The sequence below is a fragment of the Hyperolius riggenbachi genome, chromosome 11 (genome assembly GCF_040937935.1).
Source record: "Hyperolius riggenbachi isolate aHypRig1 chromosome 11, aHypRig1.pri, whole genome shotgun sequence".
NCBI lineage: Eukaryota > Metazoa > Chordata > Amphibia > Anura > Hyperoliidae > Hyperolius > Hyperolius riggenbachi.
In genome coordinates, this window is record NC_090656.1 from 18,350,328 (window position 1) to 18,374,549 (window position 24,222).

The 24,222-nt window shown below is 46.5% G+C and overlaps 1 protein-coding gene across 1 annotated transcript in view; it reads right to left on the reverse strand.

Annotated features, from left to right (window-relative positions):
* Nucleotides 1-24,222, reverse strand: part of LONP2 (lon peptidase 2, peroxisomal) — a 162,867-nt gene that overhangs the window by 19,777 nt on the left and 118,868 nt on the right. Inside the window, exon 10 of the mRNA XM_068260949.1 lies at nucleotides 1,836-1,978. Coding sequence (XP_068117050.1) covers nucleotides 1,836-1,978 — 143 coding nt within the window. The remainder of the gene's footprint in view (nucleotides 1-1,835; nucleotides 1,979-24,222) is intronic.

The following is a 24,222-nucleotide window of genomic DNA, read 5'->3' on the forward strand; positions in this document are numbered from 1 at the left end:
AGAACCACCTGTACTATACAAAAGCCCCTGATGAGGTTGATTATACATGTCAAAGATTTTTTTGCTTCTTAGGCTGGGAATACACAGTTCGTTTTTAAGCTGATAAGATGGTTCGATAGATAATTTCCGACATGTCCAATCTCCCTTTCGCTGCCTTGGCCACTTGTTTTCTGATAGAAGTGAATGGAAAAAGATAACAAAAACTAGCGGAAGATAAAAGAATTCTGAGCAGAAACGCACGGCAGAAACGAACCGTGTATTCCCAGCATTAAAGAGGAATGTACATGTAAAGGTACCCATACATTTATAGATTTGCAGCAGATTCGACCATCAGGTAGTTTTCTGTTGGATGCTTGTCAGGTTGAATCTGACAGGAATGTATCTGATGTGTGCCACACACTAAGAACAGATTTCCAATAGATTTCAGAATTAAATCAATTGAAAATCAATTAAAATGCAGTGCTGCACCACTCAATCCAATACAACTCTATGGGTCATCGATCTGCTGCCTGCAGCGGATTGACCTAGATTTTCTATCTGGACCGATCGAGCAAATCATTTGAAATCGGTCAGAAATCGATCCATCAGTCGACCATGCTTCCTGCTGCATCGATTTCTAGCCGATCCAATCTGAGCAGTCGAATCGGCCATATATCGATGGCAGAAATCGACCTTAAGTCTTGAAGTATTGTCTGCATGTAATAACTTTTTTCGTACTTTCATTATTGTAGAAGAAATATTTAAAGAGACACCGAAGCAAAAAAAAAAAAATGATACAATGAATTGGTTGTGTAGTACGGATAATTATTAGAACATTAGTTGTAAAGAAAATATTCTCATATTTTTATCTTCAGTTATATAGTGTTTTTTTATAACTTTGCATCATTCTCTAATATTTGCAGTTTACACACTACTAAGCATTCTAAATGATTTTACAGAGCAGGCCAATGAACTTTTGAACTGTCTTCTGGAGAGAAAAAGAAAATACAGTGACTGACAGTTGAGATAACAAGCTTCAGAAGACAGAACGCTCTGCGACTTTCAAGCTCAATAGCTCTTTTGCATAGATAACAATTGGAGTTTCTTAGCTCTTCCTGTTCTGGAAACAATAGTAGACTTGTGTCTCTGCTGTTAATGTTTTATTTCTTAGCTGTACTACACATACAAATCATTATATCATAATTGTATTTATTTTTTCCGCTTCAGTGTCTCTTTAAGGTCATTGAAGATTCACTTAAATAATAATAAAAAAACTATTTGTTGATAAACTATAAGGGTTCTTGAATTCTTCTACATAGAATATCCTTTTTCCATATGAAGATTTCTATAGGTGTGGAACAGTGGCGTAGCTAAGGAGCTGTGGGCCCCGATGCAAGTTTTACATTAGGGCCCCCCAAGCACTATATACATAGCAATTGATACGGCGCACAAACACCTGCCAATGACAACCACAGTGTTAGAGGTGCAAGAAGGGGATGGGGAACAGTTTATTAATGATTACCACTATTCAAAGTATCTATAGAAGTGATTATTACCAGCACAGGACCAATAGAGAGCTAATACTGTAGTTGAGGGAGGGTCCTACAGGGCCCCTCTGGCCCAAGGGCCCCAATGTGGTTGCACCCCCTATTGCTATGCCCCTGGTGTGGAAGAACACCTCTAAGGGAATAATCTTTAATAAAATATACACACAGCACTCATGTTTGTATCCTCATCTAGTAGACTGCAGAAAGGACTTGAGAAAAGCACAATTGTTATATTTGTTTTATTGCTACCATTGGAAGTACGCTATAATAGCTGATGTCCGCTGATGTCGCCTTACAAGGACGCCTTACCTCTATCTCGTACTTTGGCGCTCCCAGGATATCTTTTAATGCGTGGCGGTCGATCAGTATTGGCATTTCGGGCGGAAGGGTGAAGTCTGCCGGGTCGTCCGCATCCCGAGCTCTGGAGTCCTCAGACAGATTGGTTTTGCGTTCTGTGATAAGGAAATCACAAGAGATTTCAGGAGGGGAGGATGTGCAATGACACTGTCATGAAATGGAGATAAATGGCCTCTCTCACCCAACAGACCCCCCCTCTGTAATGAGCAGGATGAGATGCTTGTCTGTGTCCCTTCACTGACCCCGAGCGACCCAATCTTCAATGCACACTGATAACGGGAGATTATACGGGGAGGAGGAGAGGATTCTGGGACATCATCAAATGCCACATCCGCTAATGCACCTTCAGCAAGGACATACAACTTCCCCATACTGAATAGAAGGGCATTTGCGATAATTGCGGTTTAAAAGAGGCCCTGTAGTGACATATAGTAGAATGCAATAAATTATTTAGAATAACCACTTTTATGATAATTTGATTTCAGCATCAGAAACACTTACTATATTAATATACTGTTGCACAGGTAGTCCATGGTTGACAAATGCATTGGTGACTGTAGGTTCATTCTTAACCTGAGTCTGTCCATATCTCGACACACTGTGCCATCTCTGTCCCCCATACATCCTGTATGCCTTCCTGTGCCTCAGGTGCCCCCCGTGCCCCCCTGTGCCTTCAGTGTCCCCCTCTGTGTCACCTCTGCCTCCAGTGTCCCCCTCTGTGTCACCTCTGCCCCCCCTGTGCCTTCAGTGTCCCCCTCTGTGTCACCTCTGTTCCCCATGCCTTCAGTGTCCCCCTCTGTGTCACCTCTGTTCCCCATGCCTTCAGTGTCCCCCTCTGTGTCACTTCTGTTCCCCATGCCTTCAGTGTCCCCCTCTGTGTCACCTCTGTTCCCTATGCCTTCAGTGTCGCCCTCTGTGTCACCTCTGTTCCCCCATGCCTCCAGTGTCCCCCTCTGTGTCACCTCTGTTTCCTATGCCTTCAGTGTCGCCCTCTGTGTCACCTCTGTTCCCCCATGCCTTCAGTGTCCCCCTCTGTGTCACCTCTGTTCCCTATGCCTTCAGTGTCGCCCTCTGTGTCACCTCTGTTCCCCCATCCAGTGTCCCCCTCTGTGTCACCTCTGCCCCTTCAGTATCCCCCCTCTGTGTCACCTCTGTTCCCCCATGCCTCCAGTGTCCTCCTCTGTGTCACCTCTGCCCCTTCAGTGTCCCCCCTATGTGTCGCCTCTGCCCCCCTGTGCCTTCAGTGTCCCCCTGTGTCACCTCTGTTCCCCATGCCCTCAGTGTCCCCCTCTGCCCCCCGTGCCTTCAGTGTCCCCCTCTGTGTCACCTCTGCCGCCTCTGGGACACAGAGGTGCTTGGTGTAGACCTGGACGACTTTAGCGGTCTACTCCTGTCTTACTGCCTGATGAAGCGGGGTCACGCCTGTGAAACGCGTTTCAAAAATTTGTGGCGTGTATAAATAAACCTTGTGTTATACTTTAACACGTTTTCCTGTCGTTTCCTTTGGAGTGGGTAAGAATCCACCTCCACCTCTTCCATGTTTTAAAAATGTGATGTCCTTTTATCCTTTTGGTGCCTCTGTTCACTCTTGTGAAGTACAGACTAACCAGCAAGCTCATGGTGACCCAGAACTCATTGGAGTGTGTAAGGGACTACAATGGTCCTAAAAGCCCCCTTACTAAGATGTTAAGAAAAACAAAAATTTGCTTTCCTAAAACAGAAAGAATTTGCGATAATTCAGGTTGGAGCGAGCTCGAGATGTCTCCCAGGCACCACTGCTGAATATATGCAAATTAACCATTGTACCCTTAGAAGCCAAACACACCTCCAGAACCGCTGGAATGCAATGATGTGTCAGCTTGTTAAATTGTACAGAGCCATAATAATCCAACATGCATACAGACTGTTTCGGATTGTTTGATCCTTTTTGTCACTCTTGTGAAGACTGACTAATTCATTTCTAAATAAACATTGTAAAAAAAAAAAAAAAGAGCAATTTTATTATTGTTATTCTCAGGACAGGTCCTCTTTAACACATTCGTAGTCCTACTGTCATGTAGCACCGGGGGTGGGGGCTGCAGAGCTGCTATACGAAGATCTCCTGGGGTTTACTTGCGATAAGCGTTTATTCCCAGCGCACGGCGGCACATTTAGAAGTCAGGGAAATTGTTGGAGAAGTAGAACTGTCTGGGAACAATGCTTCCTCCAATTGCGTTATTGATCACAGCGCCCTGGAGATGAACGCTAAGATAACGGCGGCCGATCCTCCGCGCTGTATATCCGATGAGACTGCCGGAACCTACAAGAATATCACACAATTCCTGCTGCAAATACAGACAAAATAATTACCCACCCAGGAAGGACGAAACGCATCCTCTGCAGCTCATTAATCTCCTTCGCTCTGCTGATGAGCAGGAAATACCGCAAATGGGGGGTGGGGGAGACGTATTGTAACGTAGAGGGGACACTGTCACCAGGGACCATCGTCTGGGGGCAGCGGGGGGTGTATGGAAACGTGGTTTCTGCTGCTCTGTGATTGGCAGGTGGGTAGGAGAGACCGGAGATAATTGTGCCTTGCCAGCGCTGAGCGATCAATACGGCAGCTGCGTATCCGGCAGAAAATAACCCGATAAAACTCCAATTACCTCCAGCGTCCATCAGGAGAAGCGCTGACAGATGTGACAGAGCCATGTGACCCCAGATTCCCGCCGCAAGGACCCGGGCGCGGCATTCTAAATGTGCTGCTGAATGACGTCACCATAACTATAGGCAAAGATGGAAATTCAGGCATGTGTGCGGACCCCCGGACTTATATCAAGGGCTGCCGGCATAGAGGAACTTTACCGACTATAAAACGCTATACATAAAATATATAAATGATTTAGTCAGTGTTTGCCCACTGCAAAATCTTTCCTTTCCCCGATTTACATTTTGAAATGTATCACACCTTTACAGCTGGCAGGTGCACCACTGCGGAATGTTTGTGTTTTCTGAAGCCAGTAGAAACCACACATCGTCTCCCAGAGTGCTCTGTGAGGAGAATTCTGCATAATAAACAGCCTAGGCTAAACATCAATGAGAGAGCAGGGTTGAGCGCTGTAAAAACGGCGACGGAGATTTGGGCGCAGCTGGCACCACCATAGGCTGTAATAGAGATTATGGCTATAGCGGTGCTCATCTTCTGAAGACGGGCTCACCCATACTCTGCATGCAGGAGGCCGGAATCATGTGTGTGCAGTAAGGATCTGCTCATCTACGGGACAGGATCACTTCTGAAGACTGCTAGAGGAAGGCTGAAGACATATTTGACCAAGCTGGTCGAAGAAGCTCACTGGGGCCCGGCAGTGGAATGAGGGGACAGAGAGAGGCCCAGGAAGGCTCTGTGGTACCCAGACCCTTTCCCTCCATAGGTGAGTACACACTCAGTGACTGTTGTATAGATTCCTCCCTTTGCTAGAGCACCACTTTGCGCACTGTTGCTATAGAGAGGCAGATGACAGTGCTGCGCATGATGGAGAAGCTTGCAGGAGGAGGGGTGAGGAAAAGAACAATGCGCTCGGGTGTTGCAATCTTTTACAGATCTGGCGTTCTGCATATTTCAATGAGCTCGGAGGACACTTGGGCACATGTTTGATTCTAAGGGTGCATAGACACATCCAATTTTAATTGACTAATCGCTGACCAACTTTACGACCACGATGTAGTATGTTAGCCAACAGCAGAATGATGTATTCATACCCCCCAAATCCCCGGGGCAAAACTTCATGACTTTCCATGGAATGGATTTTGCTACCCGGGGGAGGCAGAGCTTTAGGCTGTAGCTCTGCTTCTGCTTGCGTCAATCTCCGTCTCTCCACGCCCCTCTCAGTGAAAGGAGACAGAGAGAGGCGGGGAGAGGTGGAGAGCGACTCCAGCAGAGGCAGAGCTACAGCCCAAAGCTCTGCCTCCCCCGGGCAGCAAAATCCACAACCTGGAAAGTCATGGAGTTTTGCCCCGGGGACCTTATTGCTAAAGAGGACTGCCAAGTAAAAAGAGATATTTTTTAAGGCTTCCAAGATCTCTAGCCCAGCACAGTCTGGGTGTACTGAAAATATTCCCATTGTGGGGCCGCATAGGACTGCAATTCTCTGAAGCCTAGTACACACATGCAATTTAGATTGACCAATGATTTAGCCAATTTTACCACTACCATGTAATATAAGAGCTTACCTACACAATCTGTTCATAGTATTCAGGATCTGTTGGCCTCATACCACATGGAGGTGGTAAAACTGGTCAGTGATTGGCCAATCAAAATTGCATGTGTGTATACGCCCTAACCTTCCAGCTACTCCCAGAACATTCTGATGTGACCCAGGTGAGGGTAATAAAATGTTACTACCTAACAGCAGTTTTTGTTTTTTTCTTTTTAAAGGACAACTGAAGTGAGAAGAATATGGAGGCTGCCATATGCATTTCCTTTTAAATAATACCAGTTGCCTGGCAGTCCTGCTGGTCTATTTGGCTGCAGTGGTGTCTGAATAACACCAGAAACAAGCAAGCAGCTAATTTTGTCAGATCTGACAATAATGTCAGAAATGCCTGATCTGCTGCATGCTTGTTCAGGGTCTATGGCTAAATGTATTAGAGGCAGAGGATCAGCAGGGCTGCCAGGCAACTGGTATTGCTTATAGGGAAATAAATATGGCAGCCTCCATAGCCCGCTCACTTCAGTTGTCCTTTACATCCAGTCCAGGGTTTCTGAAATTCAACCAACAAGCTTGTATCCCCCCCTCTCCCTCTCCCTCATGCCACTTACAGCTTTACATTTAAATGGCACAGACTAACCAGCAAGCTTATGGTGACCCAGAACTCATTGGAGTGTGTAAGGGACTACAATGGTCCTAAAAGCCCCCTTACTAAGATGCTAAGAAAAACAAGAGTTTGCTTTCTTAAAACAGAAAGAATTTGCGATAATCCAGGTTGGAGTGAGCTTGAGATGTCTCCCACAATGCATCACTGCTGAATATATGCAAATTAACCATTCTACCCTTAGAAGCTAAACACACCTCCAGAACCGCTGGAATGCAATGATGTGTCAGCTTGTTAATTTGTACAGAGCCATAATAATCCAACATGCATACAGACTGTTTCAGATTGTTTGATCCTCATCAGTGCATGGCATGGATTAATGTGGCTCTATGGAGTATGGCTTGTAACACCGAGAGGTACAGACTAACATGAGCTTGCTGGTGCACTGGGAGACAACTCAAGCTCACTCCAACCTGAATTATCGCAAATTCTTTCTGTTTTAAGAAAGCAAACTCTTGTTTTACATTTAAATGCACACTAATTATACGTTATAAGTCGGAAATCACATGTACAAAAACGTGAACGCATTAATAAGTATTTATAAAGCTTGAAGGACTACTGTGGGGGGCTCGGGGGTAAAACAGTTGAACTTACACGGGACTTCTAATGGTCCCCCGCGGACGTCCTTTGCCCGCGCAGCCACTCACCGATGCTCCGGCCCCGCCTCTGGTTCACTTGCGGAATTTTCAACTTTAAAGTCGGAAAACCACTGCGCAGATGCAGCTGCGCCCTCGCTTCCTTTGACATCATCAGGAGTGTTTTGCGCAAGCCCAGTATGGTCTGCGCCGTATGCTCCTGGTGACATCAGTGGGAGCAAGGACACAGGTGCAGTTTTCAGGCTTTAAAGTCTGAAATTCCAGAAGTGAACCGGAGGCGGGGCCGGAGCATCAGTGAGTGGCTGCGCAGGCACAGTATTCCTTTAACAGTAAACAAACAAACACTTCTGCTGCAACAATATTATCTGGTGAAGGTGGGATACAGAAAATACTCAGAAACGTCTATTTGTAATATTTCATACAGTGTCTGATTAAAATGAATCAACCGCTTGTTTTGTAGAGATGTACACAAAAAATTGAAACAAGTATATTAAAACTCCTCCACTATAATAAGCTGGTACTGCACATCCCAGTGTTTTACTGGAGGGCCACATTGTCCCATTTGTCCCTGTCACCAGAGTTTGTCCCTGTCCCATCTGCCAGCAGCACAGGCAGCAGATGGATGGACTGTGTACAGCCCGGCCTGCAGTTTGCTCTCTCAGTGTTTTGTCTGTAAACTCTCAGCACAGTTGTCATCTCCGAGATGTGAAATCCCCGGCCTGGAATTTGCTTGGAAGGCGAATGTGTCCCACAGAGCTTTTGATCTGCCATTTGCTGGGGTCAGCCGGCCGTACAGGAAGCTTTCCAGTAATAATGAAAGAATGTTGGTGCCCACCAGAATCTGATCAGAGAGGGGTCTATTTCTGCCACACACTGCAAATACATTCCTAATAGAGCTCATTATGAATAAAAAAAATCTATCAAACCGCACTGTGGAAGATAACTCCCCCCCCCCCCAGATGGTACTGCCCTACGGCCCCCTGGTATGCCAGCTGGCACACTGGGGGGGGGGGGGTGACCACTATCAACTTGGGGAGAGGCCCTGGGGGGTGAAGGGCTACAGCAGTAGATGTTACACATAGAATGAGAGTGTCTGCTGTACATAGATGGCTGCCCATGGAATTGGAGGGGGCTGCTGTACATGGATGATACACATGGAAGAAGGGGCTGCACATGGAATAGGAGGGGGCTGCTGTACATGGATGATACACATGGTAGAGGAGGCTGCACATGGAATGGGAGGGGCTGCTGTACATGGAAGATACACATGGAAGAAGGGTCTGCACATGGAATGGGAAGGGGCTGCTGTACATGGATGATACACATGGAAGAGGGGGCTGCCCATGGAATGGGAGGGGGCTGCTGTACATAGATGGAAGACAAGGCTGCACATGGAATGGGAGGGGGCTGCTGTACAGAGATGGAAGACAAGGCTGCACATAGAATGGGGGGGCTGCTGTACACGAGTGTTATACATGGACGAGGGGGCTGCATGTGGCTTGGGAAAGGCTGTACACATGGATGTTACACATGGAAGAGGGAACTGTGCAAGCAATGGGAGGGAGGTTTCTTTACACGGATGTTACACATGGAAGAAAGGGCTGTGCATGGAATGGAAAGGCACTGCTATATATGGATGTTATACAAGGAGCGAGGGGGCTGCTGTACATGGATGTTACACATGGAAAAGAGGGCTGTGACTGGAATAGGAGGAGGCTGCTGTACAAGGAAGATACACATGGAGGAGTGGGCTGCACATGGAATGGGAGGGGGGATACTGTGCATGGATGTTACACATGAAAAAGTGGGCTGTACATGGAATGGGAGGGGTTGCTGTACATGGATGATACACATGGAAGAGGGGGCTGCACATAGAATGGGAGGGGGGCTGCTGTACATGGATGATACACATGGAAGAGGGGACTGTGCAAGCAATGGAAGGGAGGTTTCTTTACATGGATGTTACACATGGAAGAAAGGGCTGTGCATGGAATGGAAGGGCACTGCTATATATGGATGTTATACAAGTAGCGAGGGGGCTGCTGTACATGGATGATACACACGGAAAAGAGGGCTGAGCATGGAATGGGAGGGGGCTGCTGTACATGGATGTTATACATGTAATAGGAGGGTTTTCTGTACATGGATGGGAGAGGGGGCTGCTCTATATGGATGTCACACATGGACAAACGGGCTGCACATGGAATGGGAGAGGGGCTGCTACTACACGGAAGGGAAATTACAAGAAAGTTGGCCTAGATATGGGAAAAGTATAAAACCAGCCTTGATCAGCCCTGGGCACTGCCTCTTTACCTGCTCTGTTCCTGCACTAGCCTTGTACCATACAGAATATTGCAGACAGACACGTTATGCATTAAACCTTCTATGGAACGCACATTCTGGCTCTAAAATTCACATAGGTCAGTCCATTCTTAGCAAGACCCACAGCCCAGCAAAAAGCAGCATTATTCTGTAGACTGACAGGACGCAGCAAGCGGTTCCTGCACTGCATGAAGTACTGCGTGCTACAAAACCACAATGACCTGAGGACAGCATTGTTCTCATAATACAACAAGGGAAAGGGAAAATATTTCCTCTGCAGTTCCCCACTCTCTGCTCTGTGCTTTTTCAGACCCTCCCTAAATATCGAAAAATATAAAAGCAATGAAAAAGGTATTGGTGGGGTCTTTTACCAAAAACGCCTCTTTCTATTAAAGGATACCCCAACTGAAATGTGACATAATGAGATAGACATGTGTATGTACAGTGCCTAGCACACAGATAACTATGCTGTGTTCCTTTTTTATTTTTCTGCCTGAAAGAGTTAAATATAAGGTATGCAAGTGGCTGACTCAGTCCTGACTCAGACAGGAAGTGACTACAGTGTGACCCTCACTGATAAGAAATTCCAACTATAAAACACTTTCCTAGCAGAAAATGGCTTCTGAGAGCAGGAAAGAGGTAAAAAAGGGGAATTTCTTATCAGTGAGGGTCACACTGTAGTCACTTCCTGTCTGAGTCAGGACTGAGTAAGCCACTTACATACCTGATATTTAACTCTTTCAGGCAGAGAATGAAAAAAAGGAACACAGCATAGTTATCTGTGTGCTGGACACTGTACATACACATGTCTATCTCATTATGTCACATTTCAGTTGGGGTATCCTTTAAACTCGCAGTGGATGAGCACTGGCTGTAAATGGAAATGTTTTTAAACGCCAGGTAGCATGTTGTTATAAACACTAAAAACATTGTTTCTGAGCGCAGCCAATGACAGGCCGAGCTAACAAGATGGCCGCCCTCACGGCAAGCAGGAGACAAATGAGCACCAAATATGTTTTATATTTCCAAATTGATGGTTTAGCTCTAAACTGTATCTGCCCAGCACATAAACATAGTGACATACAGAGCAAGGAATAGGAGACAGAGACAATTATACACGGGGATTTATGGTTCTTGCTACGCGCCGGGTGAAGGGCCCGATCACACGCCGGAGGAGGCAAGCTCTCTGATGTGGTTGCGGTGAACAAGCCTTTGTTGTTGTGCGACGTATTGTGTAGGTTTAATGCGTGTCGGCATGCTAAGCTTTGCCTTTGGGTATAACATGCATGGGCTTATTCAATAAACTATGGCAAACGGCACAGAGAGGATTCAGAGAACATCATCGGCCGAAAATGGGCATAAACTGAACCCTTCTGTGGCAGGAACACACAGAACAGCTGTGATCAGCATTTACTGCCCTCAGGCAGGAGATAAGAAAGCCTCTGCATTAGGCATTGGCCTCAGGCAGGAAACAAGACAGCCGTCTGTTAGGCATTGACCTCAGGCAGGAAATAAGACAGCCCTCTCTTAGGCATTGTCCTCAGGCAGGAAATAGGACAGCCCTCGCTTAGGCATTGGCCTCAGGTAGTAAATAAGACAGCCCTCTGTTAGGCATTGGCCTCAGGCAGGAAATAAGGCAGCCCTCTGTTAGGCCTTGACCTCAGGCAGGAAATAAGACAGCCCTCTCTTAGGCATTGGCCTCAGGTAGTAAATAAGACAGCCCTGTGTTAGGCATTGGCCTCAGGCAGGAAATAAGACAGGCCTCTGTTAGGCATTGGCCTCAGGTAGGAAATAAGACTGCCGTCTGTTAGGCATTGACCTCAGGCAGGAAATAAGACAGCCCTCTGTTAAGCATTGACCTCAGGTAGGAAATAAGACAGCTCTCTGTTAGGCATTGGCCTCAGGCAGGAAATAAGACAGCCCTCTCTTAGGCATTGGCCTCAGGTAGGAAATAAGACAGCCCTCTGTTAGGCATTGGCCTCAGGCAGGAAATAAGACAGCCGTCTGTTAGGCATTGGCCTCAGGCAGGAAATAAGACAGCCCTCTGTTAGGCATTGGCATGAGGCAGGAAATAAGACAACCCTCTCTTAGGCATTGGCATGAGGCAGGAAATAAGACAACCCTCTCTTAGGCATTGGCCTCAGGCAGGAAATAAGACAGCCCTCAGGCAGGAAATAAGACAGCCCTCTGTTAGGCATTGGCCTCAGGCAGGAAATAAGACAGCCGTCTGTTAGGCATTGGCCTCAGGCAGGAAATAAGACAGCCGTCTGTTAGGCATTGGCATGAGGCAGGAAATAAGACAACCCTCTCTTAGGCATTGGCATGAGGCAGGAAATAAGACAACCCTCTCTTAGGCATTGGCCTCAGGCAGGAAATAAGACAGCCCTCAGGCAGGAAATAAGACAGCCCTCTGTTAGGCATTGTCCTCAGGCAGGAAATAAGACAGCCCTCTGTTAGGCATTGTCCTCAGGCAGGAAATAAGACAGCCCTCTGTTAGGCATTGGCCTCAGGCAGGAAATAAGACAGCCCTCAGGCAGGAAATAAGACAGCCGTCTGTTAGGCATTGTCCTCAGGCAGGAAATAAGGCAGCTCTCTGTTAGGCATTGTCCTCAGGCAGGAAATAAGACAGCCATCTGTTAGGCATTGGCCTCAGGCAGGAAATAAGACAGCCCTCTGTTAGGCATTGGCCTCAGGCAGGAAATAAGACAGCCGTCTGTTAGGCATTGGCCTCAGGCAGGAAATAAGACAGCCGTCTGTTAGGCATTGGCCTCAGGCAGGAAATAAGACAGCCCTCAGGCAGGAAATAAGACAGCCCTCTGTTAGGCATTGGCATGAGGCAGGAAATAAGACAACCCTCTCTTAGGCATTGGCATGAGGCAGGAAATAAGACAGCCCTCTGTTAGGCATTGGCCTCAGGCAGGAAATAAGGCAGCTCTCTGTTAGGCATTGTCCTCAGGCAGGAAATAAGACAGCCATCTGTTAGGCATTGGCCTCAGGCAGGAAATAAGACAGCCGTCTGTTAGGCATTGGCCTCAGGCAGGAAATAAGACAGCCCTCTGTTAGGCATTGGCCTCAGGCAGGAAATAAGACAGCCGTCTGTTAGGCATTGGCCTCAGGCAGGAAATAAGACAGCCCTCAGGCAGGAAATAAGACAGCCCTCTGTTAGGCATTGGCATGAGGCAGGAAATAAGACAACCCTCTCTTAGGCATTGGCATGAGGCAGGAAATAAGACAGCCCTCTGTTAGGCATTGGCCTCAGGCAGGAAATAAGACAGCCGTCTGTTAGGCATTGGCCTCAGGCAGGAAATAAGATAGCCATCTGTTATGCCGGGAATACACGGTACAAACCGCTCGATTATGCCGCCGGATCGATTCCCGCTCGTCCCCGCGGGCGATTCTCTTATATTCTGCTCATTTTCCTTATCTTTTTCCATTGTCCTGCCTGCGGTCTCGAGCGCGGAATCGATCTGGCAGGTGATCGGACATGTCGGAAATTATCAATCGAGCCATCTAATGGCTCAATGGAGTGGTACAAACGTACTGTGTATTCCCAGCATTAGGCATTGGCCTCAGGCAGGAAATAAGACAGCCCTCTGTTAGGCATTGGTCTCAGGCAGGAAATAAGACAGCCCTCTGTTAGGCATTGGTCTCAGGCAGGAAATAAGACAGCCGTCTGTTAGGCATTGGTCTCAGGCAGGAAATAAGACAGCCGTCTGTTAGGCATTGGTCTCAGGCAGGAAATAAGACAGCCCTCTGTTAGGCATTGGCCTCAGGTAGGAAATAAGACTGCCGTCTGTTAGGCATTGGTCTCAGGCAGGAAATAAGACAGCCGTCTGTTAGGCATTGGTCTCAGGCAGGAAATAAGACAGCCCTCTGTTAGGCATTGGTCTCAGGCAGGAAATAAGACAGCCGTCTGTTAGGCATTGGTCTCAGGCAGGAAATAAGACAGCCGTCTGTTAGGCATTGGTCTCAGGCAGGAAATAAGACAGCCCTCTGTTAGGCATTGGTCTCAGGCAGGAAATAAGACAGCCGTCTGTTAGGCATTGGTCTCAGGCAGGAAATAAGACAGCCGTCTGTTAGGCATTGGCCTCAGGTAGGAAATAAGACAGCCGTCTGTTAGGCATTGGCCTCAGGCAGGAAATAAGGCAGCTCTCTGTTAGGCATTGGCCTCAGGCAGGAAATAAGACAGCCGTCTGTTAGGCATTGGTCTCAGGCAGGAAATAAGACAGCCGTCTGTTAGGCATTGGTCTCAGGCAGGAAATAAGACAGCCCTCTGTTAGGCATTGGTCTCAGGCAGGAAATAAGACAGCCCTCTGTTAGGCATTGGCCTCAGGTAGGAAATAAGGCAGCTCTCTGTTAGGCATTGGTCTCAGGCAGGAAATAAGACAGCCCTCTGTTAGGCATTGGTCTCAGGCAGGAAATAAGACAGCCCTCTGTTAGGCATTGGTCTCAGGCAGGAAATAAGACAGCCCTCTGTTAGGCATTGGTCTCAGGTAGGAAATAAGACAGCCCTCTGTTAGGCATTGGTCTCAGGCAGGAAATAAGACAGCCCTCTGTTAGGCATTGGTCTCAGGCAGGAAATAAGACAGCCGTCTGTTAGGCATTGGCCTCAGGCAGGAAATAAGGCAGCTCTCTGTTAGGCATTGGTCTCAGGCAAGAAATAAGGCAGCTCTCTGTTAGGCATTGGCCTCAGGTAGGAAATAAGACAGCCCTCTGTTATGCCGGGAATACACGGTACAAACCGCTCGATTATGCCGCTGGATCGATTCCCGCTCGTCCCCGCGGGCGATTCTCTTATCTTCCGCTCGTTTTCCTTATCTTTTTCCATTGTCCTGCCTGCGGTCTCGAGCGCGGAATTGATCTGGCGGGTGATCGGACACGTCGGAAATGATCAATCGAGCCATCTAATGGCTCAATGGAGTGGTACAAACGTACTGTGTATTGCTAGCATTAGGCATTGGCCTCAGGCAAAAGATAACAATCTGTATAGGACACTGCCCTTAATAATCCAGTCCCTGCAGGGCACTGGGCCCAGGTAAAAGATAAGGCAGCCTCTGTAGGGTTCTGGCTTCAGGCTGAAGAGGAAACGATCTCTATGCCTGGTACACACCATGCAATTTCCCGGCAGATTGAGGGGTCTAATAAATATTTTCCAACAGGTCTGATCAGGTTTCCGACCAGGCATGCGGCCCGGTAAACACCATGCAATTTCCCATCAGATTGACGGGTCAAATCAACAATTTCCGAAAGGTCCAATCAGCTCCCAGTCAATAACAGGATTGATATCAAGTAGTAGAGATCGAAAAATCGCTGCTGAGAATCCAGTGTGTGTGCAGCAGCAACCGACCCCTCTTGGACAGAACCTGGCAAAATGCTACAGCCAAGAGCATTGTTCTCCCTACTTGTCACTCCGTCTTTCCTCCACTCCACCCCCCCCCCCCTGCAGATAAACCGTACACATCGCTAGCCTTCAGGCTAGTGGCACGTCTCTTGTCATCAGCCCTGCAATGTCGCACAAGGGAATCAGGTACCAACCTCCGCCAGGCAACATTGATTTTTGGCGTGTATGGGCCTTAAAGGGAATCTGAAGTGAAAATAAACTTATGATATAATGATTTGTATGTGTAGTACTGCTAAGAAATAAAACATTAAGATCAAATTTTAAATTAAGATTAGCAGCAGAGATGAGTCATTGTTTCTAGTACAGGAAGAGTTAAGAAACTCCAGTTGTTATCTATGCAAAAGAGCTATTGAGCTCCACCACTTTCAAAGTTGCAGAGAGCTCTGTCTTCTGAAGCTTGTTATCTCAACTGTCAGTCATTGTATTTTCAGTTTCTCTTCAGAGGACAGGTCAATAGTTCATTGGCCTGCTCTGTAAAATCATTTAGAATGCTGAGTAGTGTGTAAACTGCAAATATTAGAGAATTATCCAATGTTATAAAAAAAAACACTATATAACTGAAAATAAAAATATGAGACTATTTTCTTTGCTAATAATGTTCTAGTAATTATCTGTACTACACAACCAATTCATTATATCATATATTTTTCCGCTTCAGTGTCTTTTTAAAGGGAATCTGAAGTGAAAATAAACTTATGATATAATGATTTTTTTTTTCTTTTTTTTTCTTTTCTTCAAACTCTCAGCAGCGATAATACGCCATATCCCAACCAGGACTTGGCTTCATCAGCACCTTCCCTTGTTGGGTAAATGGTTGCATCATGGTTTGCCATATCTTTTATTTAGTAATCTTATTTGAATTAGAAAATTATTAGAAATATAGTAAAACAATACAACGTAATGACAGATTACTGTTCACTCAGACATCCCACCTACCACGCTTCATACATACCTCATACATCCTCCATATACTTCCCCCCAAAAAACTCAGACACTTCTAGGTCCTCTCCTCCTCCTTACAAAAACAAAGAGGTATACGGAAGTCAGACAACACTATTCACCCAAATCCATTTCATAACAACCCAACAAGTAGCATTAGACCTTTCAGTCACATCATCTTCTCCTATCCAAACGCTATCATTTAGAAATGCTATAATATCCTTTTTCCATTCTTCAAGGGAGAGCGGTTCCGGATTTTTCCATTTTTTAATAACAAGCTTCATAGCTAAGCTTACCCCCAAATCTACCAATAGTTTTTGCTCAGGACCACCTTCTGCTTCTTTTGTATCTTTAATCCCAAAAATTGCCCAGTTTACATCTAATGTAACCCCAGGGATTAAGTACCCGGAACAAAATTCCTCCACCCCTTTCCAGGGAATCTGCAGCAGTGGCTACACAACAGTATTTCCCTGATCATACTTCCAAAACTGTGTGCCACGGAAACGAATGACGGGCGCAAAAGAGCACTTAAACGAGGTAATTTGTGTAGAAGTCAACAGGGATCTGAACCATAGCTTGTTTAGTAATCCGTCATAACGGTCGTTCAATCTGAAGGATCATCATGGGTTGTAGGAGATCTTCTAACCTGGTTTAACGAAAAAATTGCAGCAAAAAATGCGTTGTGGGTATGTTGGACCTTTAGTGCCTCACTGGCCTTTTGTCTAACTTTGTTTTTAATGACTGTATTTCATCATTCAAAGTGGACCTGAACTCTTGCACAGGACAGAAGGAAAACAGAGAAATGCACCCTGTGTGTGTTTAGAGAGCTTAGCCTGTCTAATTCCCCCTCATCTGTGTCTTACCACAAGTTGCAATTTGATCTCTCTCGTGTTTTCTAACTGCCACGTCAGATAACCTCATTTGAAAGTACAGGATGTTAACAATAGGTCTGCTTCCATGAAAGCAGGAAGTAGATACACTGCAGATTAATTTCAGGATTTGTATCAGCTGTAACAAAGAAATAGTTTTCTTTAAAGTTTATTATTCTGTTTTGTATCTTTTAGAGCAGAGAGGAAGTTCTGAGTTCAGGTTCACTTTGCTACAGAGTTTATGGTAAGTATACAGAGTGGGGTATAGTCATGTATTAGTTAAGCCTTATTTTTTTAACACTGACTCTCAAGCAACCATAGATGAAACTTATCCAACGTCACCTGTGTTGGGGCGTTTGACTGTATAATGTAGTGAATGTCTTGGTGTATGCAAGCAGCAATGACCCCGTTGGGTGCCCCAGTGACCTGGATCTTGCCCTCTTGCACCTGCTCTCGTGACTAACAGCCCCAGGGGGATTTGGGGCCACTATAGGAAGCAGGGATTAGGGCAGACACTTGATGTAATTATATAGAGGGGGGCTGTGCATTGTATATGACCTCTGCACTGATAAGACATTAATGAACAGCTGTGTTCAGCGCACTGACATAATGTCACAGAGCAGTGCATGCGCTGCATGAGTGCCCAGCTGCTCCTGGTCTCGTCCGCTGCTTCCTCATTGCCGCCCTATGCGGTTGCTGCGTATAGCAGGTGACATCACACACACACACACACAACATGCTATACGCGACAACCACATGGGGCCACAATTGGGAAGCAGCGGATGACACCGGGAGCAGCACTCACGGCAACTGGAACAGGTGAGATTTAAGGGGCCGGGAATAGGGAGTTGGGTATGTGTTCTGTCACCGTTCGACGCAATATTGCATGTTGTTACCGCCGCCACGAACCTGATGGACCACGTCGGCCTGAGATTTTCCAGCATGCTTGATTGATACATTCGACTGATTTCAGGCTGAAAGATATTTACTGCCACACCTTATTCACAGATTTTATTATAGATTTCAGTTCAGTTCTGCACTGCCGCTGGGCACCCGTACCCCCATGATCCGGTTTAATTACCACATACATGTCGTTGGTCCAGGGACCAGAGGCGGGACAAGGTCCTCCAGCACCCAAGGCTGAGACACCAAAGTGCGCCCCTCCATCCATCCCATCCCAACCGTCACACACTGATTGCTGTTACACTAAGAGGGCCACAGGGTCCACAACCTCCCCAACACCTTAATATCTAGTTATCTGCCTTGCAGTCACTGCCATGTATCCCCTTTTCTAATTTTTCTGCTTCATACACAATTAGGAATGACAGCTGAATGAATTGTGCGCCCCCCTCCTACACTGCGCCCTAAGGCTGGAGCCTCTCCAGCCTATGCCTCGGCCGGCCCTGCCAGGGACACAGGTGCCCCAGTGCCTATGGACAGAGGACACAGGAGGAAGGCCGTCTGGCAGGGGAATGCTTTCCACAGGTCCGAGGAGCACATTTTAAATAGTGGGGAAAAATGATCAGAGTGATTGGAAATCTGAACAAAATGTGAAAAAAATAGCTTACATGCGTATTTTCTATTCTATTCTTTCTTCTATATCCGATCTGAATATTGATCTGATCACTTTCTCAGATAGTATCTGAAGTGAAAATTGCATGGTGTGTATTTTAAAGTTTGAAAAAGTGGGAGAGCTCCCCTGTGGAATGCGTAGAAATCAGCCTCAGTTTTTCACTGCGGGGTAACTCAGCATTGTTTGTCTGCTGGCTTAGCACTACACCTCCACTCACTGCCGGGGATCCGTAATGGCTGGGCGCAGGGGAGTAACTAAAAATCACTGGGCCCCCTTGCGAAATTTTGGATGCGCAACTCCCCCCTCCTGCTTTCTGGATCAGAACTGGCTCTGCAATCTTCTTCAGCATCACTACAGTACAGAGCACTTAGGGATGGGTAGAAAGATCGGGGACTGGGTGCTGTACACAAGAGCGTGCTGCACACTGAATTGGGACGGTCTACAAAACTTTGTATGGTTCGTTATCAGTGGCTGAGCAGATGCAGTTATTAGAATAATTGTGCAGAGAGCAGAAAGTTGTTTTTCTCTCCGTGCCCTTAGTTGTCAGGCTCTCAGGAAAAGGAAAATAATTTTCACCCCCCAGGGGCCCCTGGGCCCCCTGTGGCAGCATCCCTTGCAGAGTCTATTGTTATGCCCCTGGCTGGGCGCAGCACAACACGTTAAGAATGTCTGACACCACAGCCACTGTATGCAGGCCAGGATCCCCCACTACCACCAAGGACATCTTCCCATGCCAGGCCCCAGGCTAAAGAGGGACACAAGCGAGATAGCTGGCTAACCCATAAAGGGTCATCCCAGCCACTTCAGCCAGGTGAGACCTTTCCACATTCCGACAACCAATCATAGCCATGTCCTGTCATAAAAGAAGCAGCACCTGTGTTGCAAAAAAACCTTGCAGATGGCTCACCGGGGAGGGGGGTTCTATACCACCAGCACCACGTGTACCACGTATTGCAGACCTAGAGGAAAAGGGGAAATTGGGAAGACAGTTAAAGTACCCCTGACCATGACCTTGGCCCCAATATTTTTAATATTTTTGTTACTGGTTCTGTGCAACTAGCACACAGCACCATCCTCTCACCTCCAGCGCCCCCTGTAGCCTGTTCTGCCATCAAATATGGGCAGGGAGGAAGTGGCAGCTCTTCCTTCCCTCTGTCCATCCTTAACTTAATTCCTTTTTCCCACCATCCTTAACTCCGCCTCCTCCACTGCTATAGTTCCCCTTATGATCCACTGCCCACAGTGCACAGAGGACTGGGTTATGTGCGGGCATGTGGTGAGTGAGGTCGGACTTATAATCCGACCTCAATTGTAACAAGCCCGCACACAGTGCACTCTGCGGCCCGCTGTGTGCAGTGGATTATAAGGGGAGTGGAAGCGGTGGAGTTAAGGACGGGCAGAGGGGAGGAAGAACTGCCATTTCCTCCCCGCGGATATTCAACGTTCTGCTCAGATGAAGGTTACGACTGAGCAGAACTGGAGCTACAGGGGGCGCTGGATGGGGGAGGATGGTGCTGTGTGCTAGTCGCACAGCACCAGTAACAAAACAATATTTAAAATATCGGGGCCAAGGTCAGGGTCACTTTAAGGCTCATACACACGTCCAACAAATTGCATGACTAACACCTCGTCACACCGTTTATAGGACTTGTACTTTCCGCGCACCAGCCAACTGAACAACCAACTCATTTACATGCAAGTGAAATGGTGGTCTGCACAATATGGCCGCATTCAGAACAAGTATGTTGTTCAAATGACATTGTACACGCATGGCCAACTGCACAATATCAGCCAAACAGCCCTGTATGTTGATCCATTGATTGGATTGGGCAAACCGTCTCATCAATCGCTCATATAGTCGTTTGCCACGTGTACACACGATCAGGCGACAATCAGGCGGTTTGGTTGCCCGTGTGTGCAGGCCTTAAAGGTGGCCATACATCTAGCGATGGGCAGATTTGACCAGGAGACAAATCTCTCTCTAATCCAATCTGATAAGAGAGAGATCTGTCAGCTGCCCATACGCCACAGGCCGATTCTCGATCAATTTCAGCATGAAATCTCTAGGGAATCGGTCTTGTGCACCGCATACGTCCACCTCGTCGCCCCGACGCTGTCCCCTCTAATGAAATGTCCCCCCCGTACCCAGTGCAAGGTATACATTACCTGTCCGACGCCTCCGCTTGTCCACGCTGGCTCTGGGCGCACCCTGTGCTTCAAACACATGCGCCATGTGGTTGCCTAGTAACGTGGCCGCGTGTATGACATCTGACGTCATACGCGCTTCTCTTACTAGGAGACCACGTGGGGCGCGCGTGTATGCAGAATGCGCCTGGAGCCAGCGTGGACAAGCGGAGGCGGCGGACAGGTAATGTATAACATGCACCTGGGCACTGGGGGACATTTATCATTGGGGGTGGGGGGGGGGGGATTTCCTCGCGAAATTGGGGCCAAATGTACTTGATGGCACTGATTTCAATAATCGAATTGGATGGTCGATTGGCTGCCAAGTCGCCTGATGTATGGGCACCTTAATACGGAGATGGTATATCTTTAATCTCTGGTGTTCACCCAGCTGTGATAATAATAATGATGGTGATTAGGTGTGTGACTCAAGTCCTGTTCAGCCCTGTGCGTCTCTCTCTCTCTCTGGGAAGGCCTGAACATTAAATAGAGGGTGTAACCCAGCATGTAAGTTTATACTTGCTCAGGCGGACGTTCTGCGCTCCACCTAGACTAGCAGCCTCCCGCCGTGATTAATTTACCCAGATCACTGAGCAAGTCCGTGATGGTGAAACCTCAAGAGCCAACACAACGTTAGGCCTTGTTATTCCAGACGAGCCAGGTTACCTAGCAACATGGAGTTCCAAAACATGAACACCACAAGTCTCATACTGCCAAAACATGGCAGGGCTTGTACCGCTATATGCGCAAAACAACTGCCGAGGGCCTCAATACAACATGACCACCACCGAGACAACACAAACACCAGTACTGCAAAGCTCAAACCTTCAAAACAACACAAACACCTCAAGTCTTCTTACCAAACCCACTAGGGATGAGCTTCACAGTTCTGCAAAATTTCGTTTGGAAATCGACTTTATGTGGAGAAGATCAGCATGCGGAAATCAGAATTCCGAAGAATATCCCATTCGCGAGACTCAGAAATGTTAGGCCCATCGCAGGACTCGGAAGTATTGGGCCAATCATAGAATCAGTATTGTACCATGGAAAATCGGAATACCACAGAACTTTTTGGCCAATTACAAGACTGGGAAGCATTAGGCTGATCAGAGAATGTGGAAGTGTACCGTGGTAGCCAATTGGAAATGCAGATTATGCATAATAGTGAACATCCACAAAAAATAGCAGAATCCACAAAAAGGCCTAGTGCACACCAGAGCGGTTCTGCTGCGGTTTGCGATCCGCTAGCGGGTGCGGATCCGCTAGGGTAATGTATTTCAATGGGCTGGTGCACACCAGAGCGGGAGGCGTTTTGCAGAAACGCATACTCCTGGGCTGCTGCAGATGTTGGATCGCGGATGCGTTTCTGCCTCAATGTTAAGTATAGGAAAATTGCAAACCGCTCTGAAAAACGGCACTTCAGAGCGGTTTTGCAGGCGTTTTTTGTTACAGTAGCTGTTCAGTAACAGCTTTACTGTAACAATACATGAAATCTACTACACCAAAAACGCTTCACAAAACCGCAAAATGCTAGCTGAAACGCTACAGAAAAAGAAGAAAAAGCATTTCAAAATCTGCTAGCATTTTTCGGATCTGCTAGCAGTTTTTGGTGTGCACCAGGCCAAAGAACTATTTTTTTTTACAATGAACTTTATTGACAAAAATAACCAAAAAAACAACAACAAAAAAACAACAAACATTCCACCAAACTTGCAAAATAAAAAATCAAAAATTCAAATTTCCGCAGAAATCATGAAGCCAATTATAGGAATGTGGAATTCCGTAGGAATCACAAATTGGTATTTCCGACCATGCCTAAAAGCCACACAATCTGCAGGTCTTCACAACTTCAAAACAACAGAAACTAAAGTTTCCTACCGCAAGGGTCATACAGCCAAATCAAAGCAAACATCTCAAGACTCATATCGCCAAAACATCCACAAAGCTCGTACCACCAAAAGGACACAAGTCTCATACAGCCAAACAACACAAACACCACAAGTCTCATACAGCCAAAAAAACACAAACACCACAAGTCTCATACAGCCAAAACAATGCAAACACCACAAGTCTCATACAGCCAAAACAATGCAAACACCACAAGTCTCATACAGCCAAAACAACACAAATACCACAAGTCTCATACAACCAAACAACACAAACACCACAAGTCTCATACAGCCAAAACAATGCAAACACCATAAGTCTCATACAGCCAAAAGGACACAAACACCACAAGTCTCATACAGCCAAAAGGACACAAACACCACAAGTCTCATACAGCCAAAAGGACACAAACACCACAAGTCTCATACAGCCAAAAGGACACAAACACCACAAGTCTCATACAGCCAAAAGGACACAAACACCACAAGTCTCATACAGCCAAAAGGACACAAACACCACAAGTCTCATACAGCCAAAAGGACACAAACACCACACGTCTCATACAGCCAAACAACACAAACACCACAAGTCTCATACAGCCAAAACAATGCAAACACCACAAGTCTCATACAGCCAAAACAACACAAACACCACAAATCTCATATAGCCAAAACAACACAAACACCACACGTCTCATACAGCCAAAACAACACAAACACCACAAGTCTCATACAGCCAAAACAACACAAACACCACAAGTCTCATACAGCCAAAACAACGCAAACATCACAAGTCTCATACAGCCAAAACAATGCAAACACCACAAGTCTCATACAGCCAAAAGGACACAAACACCACAAGTCTCATACAGCCAAAAGGACACAAACACCACACGTCTCATACAGCCAAACAACACAAACACCACAAGTCTCATACAGCCAAAAGGACACAAACATCACAAGTCTCATACAGCCAAAACAATGCAAACACCACACGTCTCATACAGCCAAACAACACAAACACCACAAGTCTCATACAGCCAAAACAACACAAACACTACAAGTCTCACACAGCCAAAACAACACAAACACTACAAGTCTCACACAGCCAAAACAACGTAAACACCACAAGTCTCATAAAGTCAAAACAACACAAACACCCCAAGTCTCATACAGCCAAAACAACACAAACACCACAAGTCTCATACAGCCAAAACAACGTAAACACCACAAGTCTCATACAGTCAAAACAACATAAACACCACAAGTCTCATACAGCCAAAACAACGTAAACACCACAAGTCTCATAAAGTCAAAACAACACAAACACCCCAAGTCTCATACAGCCAAAACAACACAAACACCACAAGTCTCATACAGCCAAAACAACACAAACACCACAAGTCTCATACAGCCAAAACAACACAAACAGCACAAGTCTCACACAGCCAAAACAACACAAACACCACAAGTCTCATACAGCCAAAACAACACAAACACCACAAGTCTCATACAGCCAAAACAACACAAACACCACAAGTCTCATACCGCCAAAACAACGCAAACACCACAAGTCTCATACAGCCAAAACAACGCAAACACCACATGTCTCATACAGCCAAAAGGACACAAACACCACAAGTCTCATACAGCCAAAAGGACACAAACACCACAAGTCTCATACAGCCAAAAGGACACAAACACCACAAGTCTCATAC